General features: G+C 32.4%; 1 protein-coding gene across 4 annotated transcripts in view; it reads left to right on the forward strand.

Moving 5' to 3' along the window:
- LOC132729677 (transcriptional regulator ATRX-like) overlaps positions 1–12919 on the forward strand; it is a 38085-nt gene extending 25166 nt beyond the window's left edge. For 3 of the 4 annotated variants that reach the window (XM_060715487.1, XM_060715486.1, XM_060715489.1), the window contains 6 exons: positions 2076–2192; positions 3204–3292; positions 4183–4275; positions 10266–10367; positions 10757–10833; positions 11408–12919. In XM_060715487.1, coding sequence (XP_060571470.1) covers positions 2076–2192; positions 3204–3292; positions 4183–4275; positions 10266–10367; positions 10757–10833; positions 11408–11505 — 576 coding nt within the window. In that variant the 3' untranslated portion in view covers positions 11506–12919. The remainder of the gene's footprint in view (positions 1–2075; positions 2193–3203; positions 3293–4182; positions 4276–10265; positions 10368–10756; positions 10834–11407) is intronic. The other variant, XM_060715488.1, reaches the window with a different exon arrangement.
- Positions 12920–14042: the final 1123 nt, after the last annotated feature.

Consider the following 14042-nt stretch of genomic DNA (forward strand, 5'->3'; position numbering starts at 1 on the left):
ATTAATTATACCCCCTCAAACGAAGTTTAGGTTTTTTAGCCTGACTATTCGAAGAATATGAGAGCTATTGTAGTCGCCCCGGCGTCGGCGTCCGCGTCTGCGTTGGTTAAAGTTTTTTGTAAATTCAAATATCTCAATTATTGCTTGAGATATTCAATTGAAACTTACAATACTTATTTATAGTAACAATATACATCAGATTGACAAGTTGGATAACTCTGCGTACAATATTGACAGAATTATGCCCCTTTTTAACTTAGAAATTTTGGTTAAAGTTTTTTGTAAATTCAAATATTTCAATTATTGCTTGAGATATTCAATTGAAACTTACAATACTTATTTATAGTAACAATATACATCAGATTGACAAGTTTGATAACTCTGCCTACAATATTTACAGAATTATGCCCCTTTTTAACTTTGAAATTTTGGTTAAAGTTTTTGTAAATTCAAATATCTCAATTATTGCTTGAGATATTCTATTGAAACTTACAATACTTATTTATAGTAACAATGCTCATCATATTGACAAGTTGAATAACTCTGCCTATAATATTTACAGAATTATGCCCCTTTATAACTTAGAAATTTGGTTAAAGTTTTTGTAAATTCAAATATCTCAATTATTGCTTGAGATATTCAATTGAAATTAACAATACTTTTTATAGTAACAATGTACATCAGTTTGCAAAATTGCATATATCTGACTGCAATATTTGCAGAATTATTTGCCCCTTTGAAACTCTAAGAAATTTTGGTTAAAGGTTAAAGTTCTTCAAAGATATTTACTAACCTTACACATGTGCTTAGGGTCATAATTGGAGAGTCAAAGTTCTATGTCACTGACCAAGTTCCATAACTCTACTCGCATTTAGGCTGATTCATCTCCCCTTTTCTACTTAGTCTATTGGTTAATGTTTACATGCAAGTATTACATATCTCAATAACTATTAAAGATATTTATTTAAAACTTCACATATGCATTTAGAATCATAATTGTAGGTCACTGACCAAGATCCATAATTCTATCTTGCATTTAGGCTGATTTTTCTCCCCTTTTTCAACTTAAAAATTTATAGTAAAATTTTGCTTGTCATAACAACTGAAGAGTTTGTGCCTTTTTGGGGACATTTTTATGCATTCATAATAATAAAGCAGTGATTTACTTGATAAAACATCTTTATAACATGCCTGTGTACCTTTTCAGTCAATTTTATGTATTCATAGGTAACTAGCATTATTATACTCAATAAACACTCTTGTGACAACATTTTGAATAGTCGAGCCAATACTGTCCTCCGACAGTTCTTGTTTTTATTGGAGTCAGCTTGTCAAGGTCACAATCAAATTTGTTATATAGCAAGCTTATAAGAAGACCTATCCCCTTGGGTCAAGGTCACACTGTTAGTAAAAATAGAAAAATGGTTTCCGGAGAATTACTAAGTTAGGAATGAGAGATTGTAATCAAACTTGGTATTTAGCAATCTTATGTGGAAACCCCGGTTGGGATTGCATTAGACCTTCCTGGGGTCAAGGGTAACTGTTACTTAAAATAGAAAAATGGTTCTGGACAATAACTAGAGGTAGAAATGAGATATTATAATTGAATTTAGTATAAAGTAAGCTTATATGAAGAGCCTGGTTGGGATTGCAGTTAATTGAAATAATTTTTTGTTCACAGTTGAAACTTCATAAACTATAGGTTGAGTTCAAATTTTTCTTCAGACAATTTATTTTAAAAAGTCAAGGTTACTGGTAGGGGTATTAATCACGTTTAGTGATAGCTCTAGTTGTGTCTGATCATATTTTTGCTTTGGATGCATTTTGAAATAATTGGGCTCTATGAGAATATGAGAAAGTAATTGTTTATGTTACACTGTTTTTATAGTAACCATGCTTTTGATGCAAGTGAAAAGTCATGGTTCCTTTACTTGGCCCTGCTTGGGGGGCATTTGTCTGTTTTCAACAACAGTTCTTGTTGTTACATACAACCCACCAATTTGTTTATTATCTTGTTACATGAAACCCACCAATAATCTCTTTTATCTTATTAACTTTATTTTATGTATTTACAGCTGCAGGCCTCTTTACTGGACATCCATGAGATATTTTTTGTTATACCTGTATCAGAAAGAATATCAATTATTTCTGCTGCCAGACTACTAGAGGAGGAGAGAAGAATGAAGGAGTCTGTAAGTTGTATTAATACACTTGTTACTATATATAGTAACAAAATTGTCCATGATTTCAACTGATTATGAGTGTCACATGACCTATTATGCGTTTGCGGCCCGGGGCCGAGAACTAGTTATCAGCCCGCAGAACTAATACATGTGCACAAACTGAAATGACGTCAGATTTTACGTCATCAAACAGTTAACTGTAAAAGTGAAAGTAGATTTTTAGCACGAATCGCTTGATATTATTATGAGAGCTTAAGCGAATTTCGTACAGACACAGTTTTTTAACTATTGAAATTTAAATAAATAGATCTAATACGATAAATTCATTCCGAAAAAAAATGGAAATAATACTTGCTTCTAGATTCTAGTGTACTTTGTACACATAAAAAGTAAACAACTCTGTAGAAATAACTGTACAGTAGAAGTACAGACAGGAATTTCAACGAAAGAAATATCAAAGTATTTGTTTTAGAAAAATGCTACTATTAGATCTACCAAGTGTATTAAAGACATAAATACCCGTCATAGTTGTGCCAGAAGGTGATAATGGGCCCTGAAATGAATAATGCCCTCGGGCTATAGCCCTCGGGTTAGTTGTAACTTCACATACACTTGTGCAATAATGTTATAGTCAGTGGTTAGTTGTAACTTCACATACACTTGTGCAATAATGTTATAGTCAGTGGTTAGTTGTAACTTCACATACACTTGTGCAATAATGTTATAGTCAGTGGTTAGTTGTAACTTCACATACACTTGTGCAATAATATTATAGTCAGTGGTTAGTAGTAACTTTACATACACTTGTGCAATAATGTTATAGTCAGTGGTTAGTTGTAACTTCACATACATTTATGCAATAATGTTATAGTCAGTGGTTAGTTGTAACTTCACATACATTTGTGCAATAATGTTATAGTCAGTGGTTAGTTGTAACTTCACATACATTTATCAGATGAATTATGTACTTTGTAATTGAACTTGTAGTTGTCTTCTTATGAATTTTTCATTACTTTACAGCAGAGATATAGTTCCGAAAGTGTGTTTAAATCTCAACCTAAGCTAAGCCAGGCAACACTGAAAGCTATGGAGAGAAAGAAGAAAGCTCAGTATCCTTTTTGTGTATATCTTGTTCAAATATTATTCATTATGTTATGGTAATCATTATTATGCTTCTTGAAATAATTCCTTCCATGTAGATGGCCGCCAGAGCTAAAAATATAAAAACCTTGTCCGGCCTTCACATGTCAAACTGCTGGTGGATTAAATGGATTCGCAGGAGTGATCAGCACCAGCCCTAGTTGTGCATATTGCCAGCATGTTCCACTTCACTGCACTAAATGGCTACCAAAGCTTAAAATAGAAAATCTTTGTCTGGCTCTCACTGGTCAAACTGCTGTGGGAAATTAGCTGAAACTTTACAGGAGTGATCAGTATCAACCCTACTTGTCACAAGTTGGCACAAAATTGTCACATGAGTTTAAATAACTAAAAAATCTTGTCAAGGTTTTCACAGGTCTAACTGCTGGCTCAGTATCCTTTTTGTGTTTACTTGTAAAAATCCAGAGCACTTCAAAAACTTATTTCAAAATCTGTAAAATAGTCCTTTGCATAAGTCAAGAATTTACATTGGCGAAATTCCACAGGAGCGATCAGTACCAACCCTTGTTGTGCATATTGCCTGCACCTTCTGCTTCACTGCACTAAATGGCCACAAGAGTTAAAAATAGAAAAAAAATCACAGGTCAAACTGCTGGGGGGATTTACATGCTGCTGTTCCATCCTTTAGCGACAAAAACCCCTTCTAGTTTCTACTCAACCTTTTTTTATACAATGTAAATTCTTGACTTATGCAAGGACTATTTTACAGATTTTGAAATAAGTTTTTGAAGTGCTCTGGATTTTTACAAGTAAAAATTTGAAATATCTTTATGTTTTGCACCTTAATGTTATTAGTACATTTGAACTTATATAATTATCTGCCTTGACCAGAGCAAAGATTGGCAGAAGAATCTATTTTTGGAAGTGTTGAGTTTCGATCCAAGTCAGCCCCGCCCACAACTAGTAGTCCACACCTTTCAACTGATGTCAGGTATATAGAAGGTTTCATATCCTTACTGCAACACTGAATCTTATTACTGTCTAGAAATTTCATATACCAATATACTTGGTTATCCAGTTTTAAGCTCGACATTTCAACGAGTAGAAACAGCTGTTGTCCCCACCAAAAGCATTGGTGTCGAAGATGGCATTGCTGTCACACTTAAGTTTTGTATGTTGTAATCTCCGAAATTACTGAAGGAAATTTCACACAATTATTTTAGAGCACTGTCCAAGGCCTATAACTCTTACATAGATTGTGACAGAAGAATGGCCCTTTTTGAACATTGAAATTTCTACATTCTACTGCACTGGACCACCTAGGGTTAATGAGATGAACATATGATCTTATCAGATGACCAAGCAGAACGCTAAAAGTATCCTATCAGAGTGGCCGCAGTTAATTTCTCTTAATTTATGTGTTTATGTGTTATTACTAGAATTAAGATTTATTCAATTATTCTTGTTAAATGGATTAATACAATTACTTAATAACTTTTGTAAAATGGATTAAATACCGGATTTATTTGTTCATAATTTAATTTAAAGTGACAATATTCTGGATATAACAATTGACTTCTGTTTTTGATTTGATTATCCATTTATATTTTCCACATGGATTGCTACAAGAATGGGTAAAGTGTTCAGTTCCAGTAGGGAACTCCACTTTTCAAGAAGCCCAACAGTCGCTATATAACCAGTACAATAGGTACTGAGGCGTACTGCAACGACCCCAGAGTTTGCGGACAGTAGGTCCAATATAACTCTGCAACAAAATTTGGAATGTCTAGAGTTTGCGGACAGTAGGTCCAATATTAACTCTGCAACAGATTAGGAAAATCTGTTTCATCATCATGGAATGATGGACAACAGTATGAAGCCTTGGCCAGATGATTGACCTTCCAAGTTTTTATGCTACAACTACTACTACAACAACAAAGACAATATTGCTTTAACTTGAAGTTATAAAATTAATATTATATTATTTAACAATTTAATTTCTTGAGCCACGAACATACCAAAGTCATGTCTTCTTAGGCCAACGAAATGCACATATCACAGCTTATAATTTATAAGACTCTTATTCTATTGGTTAAAAAGATCTGCAGTATCTTACTGTTTTAAATCTTACTTGATATAAGAAAATATCAGCTCTTGCTCACAAAATATAATTCTATGTTTAGTTGGGTAACTGTATGATAAGTTAAAATAAAAATTATTTGAATTAAAGATATAATATGCTCAAATTCATTGTATTTTTAAATATTGATAATTGCTACACAGTCTCTTTTTTAATATAAAATAAACATGTTTTGACTACACACTAAGAAGATATCTTATGTCTTAAACTCTACACAATTTAGAGGCACAATAAGAATGCATAGTTTCAAAAAAAAAAAAAAAAAAAAAAAAAAAAAATATGCAGCTTCCCAAACACAGTTTGTACATTCTTTTATTCAAATAAGACATATTTAGAAAGAAATACATAGATTTCAAATAATTTCTGGGATAAAAATATTTTACTCTGAGATGAGTATAGTATATCTTTAACATGCTTTGGGCGGAAAAACAGTAAGTTACATTTTACAGTATCATCCTTGAACAGGCTCATTCAAACCAAGCCTGCAACATTTTCATTTTTGCTGTTTTGGGCGTATTGTAGAGATTTTATTTGCACAAAAATGGTTTTATATTAGAGGAATATTCTGGAGTAAGTTTTGCCTAGAAATGTCAAGAACTGTATACTCCAAATTTGTTACATAACAGGGAATATGCTGGAGTAAGTTTTGCATAGAAATGTCAAGAACTTTGTACTCCACATTTGTTATATATGATGGAATATGCTGGAGCTAGTTTTGCATAGTAATATCAAGAACTGTGTACTCCAAATTTGTTATATAAGAGGGAATATGCTGGAGCTAGTTTTGCATAAAAATGTCAAGAACTGTGTACTCCAAATTTGTTATATAAGAGGGAATATGCTGGAGCTAGTTTTGCATAGAAATGTCAAGAACTGTGTACTCCAAATTTGTTATATAAGATGGAATATGCTGGAGCTAGTTTTGCATAGAAATTGCAAGAACTGTGTACTCCAAATTTTTTATATAAAATGGAATATGCTGGAGCTAATTTTGCATAGAAATGTCAAGAACTGGGTACTCCAAATTTGTTATATAAGAGGGAATATGCTGGAGCTAGTTTTGCATAGAAATGTTAAGAACTGTGTACTCCAAATTTGTTATATAAGATGGAATATGCTGGAGCTAGTTTTGCATAGTAATGTCAAGAACAGTGTACTCCAAATTTGTTATATAAGATGGAATATGCTGGAGCTAGTTTTGCATAAAAATGCCAAGAACTGTGTACTCCAAATTTGTTATATAAGATGGAATATGCTGGAGCTAGTTTTGCATAGTAATATCAAGAACAGTGTACTTCAAATTTGGTATATAAGAAGGTATATGCTGGACCTAGTTTTGCATAAAAATGTCAAGAACTGTGTACTCCAAATTTGTTATATAAGAGGGAATATGCTGGAGCTAGTTTTGCATAAAATGACAAAACCGTGTACTACAAATTAGTTATCTATATAAAAGCGAATATGCTGGAGCTAGTTTTGCAATAAATATCCAAACCTGAGTTTCTCCAAATTTGTTATATAAGATGGAATATGTTGGAGCATGTTTTGCATAGAAATGTCAAAACCCGCGAGTACTCCAAATTTGTCATACGAGAAGGAATATGTTGAAGCAAATTTTGCATATCTTGTCAAAACCGGAATACTCCCAAATTTTTTATATACGAAGATCAAATATGCTGGAGAAAGTGTTTTGCATAGAAGTGTCAAAAACTGTGACTCCAAATTTGCTCTTGGGAAAACGCACCATTTGGAGCTGATCTTATGAAGGAATTGTTACTTTCCTTACAGAAAGTAAACACATATTAAATAACATTGGTTGTATATAGTGTGAGGTAAGAATCTCAGGGGCAACCATGAGTACATATACAAGAAAGCTAACAGAATGTGAGTATGCATTGTTTTTACAATACTCTAGAAACACTTCGAAATACCCTGAACATTGTAAGTTGATAACTTTCAATATTGGTACTTGCTCGAGATGGTTCAATAATGAAATTTATATTGAATAACTCTTTACCTGTATATCTCAAGTAAAGTACACTGACAATGTCGATTGTAAAGAACTTGCTTTTATTTTTAAGAAAATGACATGTCATTCGAAATGGAAGAACATAAAATAAGATATGAAAAGTTTTAGTGAAGAAAATAAACATTTAATCACTAAAATATTTTTCTATCCAGAATTTTCTTCGACTGAAAGGTGTATATAGACATAGCTAAATGCATAATTGAATACATGTTTGATATACTTTGTATGCATTGAAATTTTTGCTCAAGCTAACTACAGTAAAACATAGAAAAGAAATAAAATGAATTAATGAATATAATAAAACAAACTATTAAGATGGGGAAAAAAAAATCATTTGCATTTGCCTTGTCTTTCATTGTTGGACAAACCTATGAAACCAATGTTTTACCATTCATTACAATAATGATAGTTTATACAAAGTTGTAATGTGCAGTATTTTAGATGGTTAAGATAAGGTTGATAATTTGGGATTTATTGTATACATGTACTACATCTTCAGATAAATCTCTCACTGGACCCTCTCAGTGAATTGTTTTTGTTAGGGTTTATCATCGGACTTATTCCTGGGAAAACAGCAGGTATTAATAGCTGTACCTGGTTTGTAGGTCAAACATATGTCTTAATTTGATTTGTTTGTTTGCAAGGAGGGGTTGCTAATTAACCTTCACTGTGTTATGATCCATGGCACTATAAATCACTCAGAGAGGGATTTGTGTCGGACCTATCACAACAATAGGCAAACAAAATCCTGATTGTGCTACGGCTGTCAAAGTGTCATTAAAATTTTGATTTAAATAATTGAAACAACTAGTTTCAATAAAAATATTAATTATATCAAGAAAACTGCAGTTTAGTCTATGAAACATTTCTACGGTTGATGAACGCATTTATATTTGTAGACTGCATGTTAATTAGTCAACTAGAAATGTTATAAAATTTGAAAAAGAAATGGCAGGTAAATTAATAATATATCATTATATGTAGATGTGGTACCTTACTCGTCATTGCCCGGGGGAAAGGAAAACACTAAGCAGATTATTCTACCAAATGGCATGATCATAGAATATTACTTGTTTGGGGTTTTGTTTTCAAACAACTGAATAAGTAAGTGGTGATAAGAGATTCAGCCATTTGTTTTGGTAGTTTTCATTATCGTTTTTGAAATAAATCAGTTGATGACTTAATTAACTAATTAATTGATTGATTGATTCCAAACAAAAATGATAATAATATTAATAATTCAGGAAAAATGAACAAATTCATTTGTATGTTTCATTATATCCTATCCTGTATCGAGTGGAATCGAAAACGTGAACCATAGAAACATGTACTGTAACTGCAATACAGAGCTGATTTGGAAAATAATATACATGTGTTTATTGAAGAAAACATGCATGGAAAAAAAAAAATGTAAATAATATAAACGAATAATGGCAGGTTTAGGCTTAATGGCCCTTTAACCGCAGATCAGTAATTTCAAAACACTGATTTTGCAAGATATCAGAAATCGAGCCTAAAGAAATTATAATTAAAAACATAAATGTGTTGCTTTAAAACCATAGAAAACTTCGAATATCACTACATGTGAAAGAATTTTGTGCTACACGTATATGTGTGTCAAACTTGTTTGCAATTTTCTGTTTACAATATACGATACAATGTATCAATTTTGCAATGTAACATTGCAGCAGGGGTCAAGCCTATAATGACCTTTAATTTCCGCACAGTAGAAATAGGGAATAGTATTCTTTTATAATGATTGTTACTTTTACAGCATTTTATGTATATGGCAATTGCATACTTTATTTTGTACATTACATTTTCAGTTTTGAAAAGTTAATAGTCGTAGATTGAATGCGTAATCATTGTACTTGGTTATGAAGTTTTAACGACTTATCAAAATGCGAGCATGGTCTCTAAAATCTCATTAACCCTAGGTGGTCCAGTGCAGTAGAATTAATAAATTAAACGAGACTTACCTGGAAGTTGAAGTTCAATTATTATTCTACTGCTACTGGACCACAGGGTTTAATGCCCACCCAATTACCCCTCCCATATGTATAAGCCATTGTCGCATTTTGCATAATTATGTATGCTCTGAAAGTCTGCTTGGTCATCTGATAAGATCATATGTTCATCTCATTAAACCCTGTGGTCCAGTAGCAGTAGAATAATAATTGAACTTCAACTTCCAGGTAAGTCTCGTTTAATTTATTAATTATCTAGGCTCTTGTTTTATTGTCAAGCACTTACAATAGTAAAGCATGCTGTCCTACTGGCAGCTCTTGATTATCAGGACTAGTTGTTGGTATTTTCTACTCGCAATGTTGGGGTTGATGCCAGCAAAACACTAGTGCATACAACTTTATCATTCACTTGAGATTTTAGCTAAATAGTTAAAATGTCAAAGAAAATATCAGTTCAGTGCTTTTATTACTTTTTGTGAATTGAAAATTTGCTTTAAATATAAGTGAATAATTTTGTATTAAAAAACGTATATCTCTTATTTCAATCAACTAAAGTACTTGATAGTTGAATACGTAAACTCTGTCTTAGTTTTGTTAGGGAAATGCAAAAATGTTGCATTTAATTGTATTTCATTTATATAACATGTTTGTCAATAATAATGTTAAAGAAAATGATGACATTATGGATTTAAGTATACAGTAACAATCCTCTATTAAGTCAACCAATGTTTTTTTTATAAATTAGTCTTAATAGTGAGGTGGTCTTAATTTTTGGGTGGTCTTAATGAGGTTTTTTACTATAATAGGCAACAAAAGTTCTGTATACACACTTTTTTTACTCTTAGTGGTCCTTTACGCAGACACTACCATTCTTTATTTGTCAGGGCTTTACGACCAATACAAGGTCAGATTTCACCAATCACAGGGGACCATCAGGTCACTGTCAGGTATGTTATATGAATTAAACTTTATTTTAGAAATAATTACATATTTCTTAGAGATTGAAATTATTCATTTTATTAGACTGAAATGAACATTTTTGTTACATTGTTTTGAACTTTTCATAATATTGATTTCTTATATTAAATTCATCTTTTAAAGAAATGAAAGAAAAAAATATCTTGGAATAGAATTGCATACTTGTAAAAAAAATTGTCATTAAAATACCTATTAATTACATTTACTTTGGTTTATAGTGAAATTAGTACCGGTAGAAAAAAAAAAGAAAAGAAAAAATAGATGAATGAATGTACATGTATTATAGTCTAGAATGAATGAAGTAGAATAAAAGTTAGGAGTGTAAATAATTTGTTCGCACATTAATGTTGTGTTTCAGAGAAATGAAGGAAAGACCAAGGTCTACATTAGAGAAGAGAAAGTCTAGTGATACAGGCAGTAAAGCCAAGAAAACAGGTATGCTTACTTTAATGTAAGGGAGCTTTAATTTATTCCTGAATACAATATAGTATTCCTATAGTTACTATATTACCTGTTTCTACAAATGACATAAATGACCATTTGTTATTGTTCTACATGAGGACATTAATTCAATCTAGGCCTATTATGAGATACAATCATAATTTACTTTAATATTTCTATGTTAACCTTCATTAGGTTTCAGATTTTTAGTTTTGATATCCCTAAATCTGTAATGGCAGGAAACTTTGTATAGTGATTGTGTGTCTGTGTGTTATATATATTATATTGTGAACTAACAAAATCTTCATACACTACAAGTCAGATTTCAACCAAACTTGCCAGGATTGTTCGTCGGGTGAACGGCTTACAAAGTTGTTCAATACATGCATAAATCCTAAATTCACTAGACACTACTGCATTATGGCAAACAAAACAAAATTTACTTCTGTTCCTTCAATTTATTGTTGTATTAATGCGGTGGCATAGCAATTTTTTCACAAATGCAATCTTGTTATTTTTGTAAAGAATATTTTTCTTAAAATTAGACCTGATTTTCTTTGATATTTAGGTAGCAAGAAAGCAGCATCAAGTACTGGAAATAGTAAGCAAAAATCTATACCTGCAAATACAACAAAAATAAAGAAGATGGAGAAAGCATGGAGATGATGATAAACAACACCTAAGAAATGACTTAGTTTTACTTTATCATTAACAACTTACATTGAATACATTCCTATTTTATTATTTGTTTAAAAACAGCCACAAAAATCAGAATAAGTTTTGTGTTATTTTTAAACAGTTTATAGTTGTGCTATGATATGGTTTTGAATGTGTAAGAATTTGTGATTAATCTTTCAGTATTATGCTAGATGATCAACAAAAGTCATAGAGTGTTTTGTAGTTGATTCACATACTAGACAATACAATTGTTATTTGATGCTGAGTAGACATTATTTTAGCCATTTCAAATTCAATTGTTTGACATATTAAGTCATACGGAAAATCAGGTTTTGATTTTTGCTATATTTGGGGGGCACTTAATATTGTGGGAAAAAAAGCTAGCTTATTATGCCACCGCAGCATCTGCGATGCGGTGGCATATAGCGATTCACCTGTGTGTGTGTTTGTTTGTGTGTGTGTGTGTGTGTGTGTGTGTTATATAGATTATATAGTGAACTTAAAAAATCTTCTTGTGAAAAACCACTAGTCCAATTTAAACCAAACTTGGCAGGATTGATCCTTGGGTGAAGGGCTTCCAAAGTTGTTCAAAGAATTTCATTCCATGCAGAAATCTGGTTGCCATGGCAACCAAAAGGAATTATAAGAATAAATTTAAAAAATCTTCTTGTAAAGACCCAGAAGGCCTAGAGCTTAGATATTTTGCATAAGGCATTGTCTGGTAGACCTCTACCAAGATTGTTCAAATTATAGCCCTGGGGTCAAAATCGGCCCCGCCCCAAGGGTCATTGATTTTCACTATATGTACATATAGTAAAAACTAAAAATACCTTCTTGTAAAGACCCAAAAGGCCTAGAGCTTAGATATTTTGCATAAGGCATTGTCTGGTAGACCTCTACCCAGATTGTTCAAATTATAGCCCTGGGGTCAAAATGGGCCCCGCCCCGGGGGTCATTGATTTTCACTGTATGTACATATAGTAAAAACTAAAAATACCTTCTTGAAAAGAACCAAAAGGGCTAGAGCTTAGATATTTTGCATAAGGCATTGTCTGGTAGACCCTTACCAAGATTGTTCAAATTATAGCCCTGGGGTCAAAATTGGCCCGGCCCCAGGGGTCATTGATTTTCACTATATGTAAATATTGTTAAAACTTAAAATACCTTCTTATAAGGACCCAAAAGGCCTAGAGCTTAGATATTTTGCAGAAGGCATTGTCTGGTAGACCTCTACCCAGATTGTTCAAATTATAGCCCTGGGGTCAAAATCAACCCCGCCCCGGGGGTCATTGGTTATCCTTACATGTATATAGTAAAAACTTACCGTAAAAACTTTAAAAAAAATCTTCTAGTAATTGACAAATGCTAGAGGTAAGATATTTTGCATGAAACATAGTGTAGTGAAGCTACAAATTATAACCCTGGGGTCAAAATTGGCCCCACCCCTAGGGGTCATTGATTTTCACTATGAACATAGAGTAAAAATTAAAAAATCTTCTTATCTGAAGGTACAAGGCTTAAAGCTTTGATATTTGGTATATAATATCATCTTTGGGTCCTCTACTAAAGTTGTTTTAATTATGCCCCTAGTGTTGAAATTGCCCTGCCCCAGAGGCGCTAGATTTCCTTATATGTATAAAGTAAAAACTTGAAAATCTTCTTCTCTGAATTGACAAAGGCTAGAGTTGAAATATATGGCATGAGACTTTGCGAAGTGAACCTCTACCAAGATTGTTCAAATTTTAGCCCTGGGGTCAAAATTGGTTCTGCCCCGGGGGTCATTGATTTACATTATGTATATCTAGTAAAAAAATAAAAAATATTTTTGTCTGAAGGTACAAGGCATAGAGCTTTCATGTTTGCTATATAATATCATCTATAGGTCCTCTACCAAAGTTATTCAAATTTTTCCCCTGGTGTCAAAACTGGCCCTGTCCAGGGGCATGATTCTCATTATGTACACATAGTAAAAACAGAAAATAAAACAAATGTTTTCTGAATGGGAGAAAGCTTCAGCTTAGATATTTGACTTGAAATGTTGTTTGGTGGACCTGTATCAAGATTGTTCTGAATTAAACCCTTGGTTTTTGGGTCAAAATTTTGCCTTGACCAAGGGGACAGTGACCTACTTTCTTGTCCTTTGATGTACAGCAATGAAATTTTGACCATGTGCACAGTTTTAGTTGTAAAATTGAACTTTGATATCAGGTGACCTAGATTTTGATAATGTGACCTACTTTCTTGTGCTTTGATCTAAAGCTATGAAATTTGAACCATGTGCACAGATTAAGATGTAAAGTGGACTTTGATATCAGCTTACCTAGATTTTGACAAAGTGTCTTACTGTGTTGTCCTTTGATGTAGTCATGAAATTTGGCTGTGTGAAATATGACCTTCACCACCAAATTCACTAGACTCAAGTGCATTGATATATTCCTGCTCTGATCTTTTATTTGATTAACAATAGATTTAATCACTAATTTGATAATAAGATTTAGATAGGTCAGGGATCTATGCATTATGAC

This window comes from Ruditapes philippinarum, unplaced genomic scaffold (genome assembly GCF_026571515.1).
Source record: "Ruditapes philippinarum isolate M1 unplaced genomic scaffold, ASM2657151v2 ctg422_1_1_1_1, whole genome shotgun sequence".
Classification (NCBI taxonomy): domain Eukaryota; kingdom Metazoa; phylum Mollusca; class Bivalvia; order Venerida; family Veneridae; genus Ruditapes; species Ruditapes philippinarum.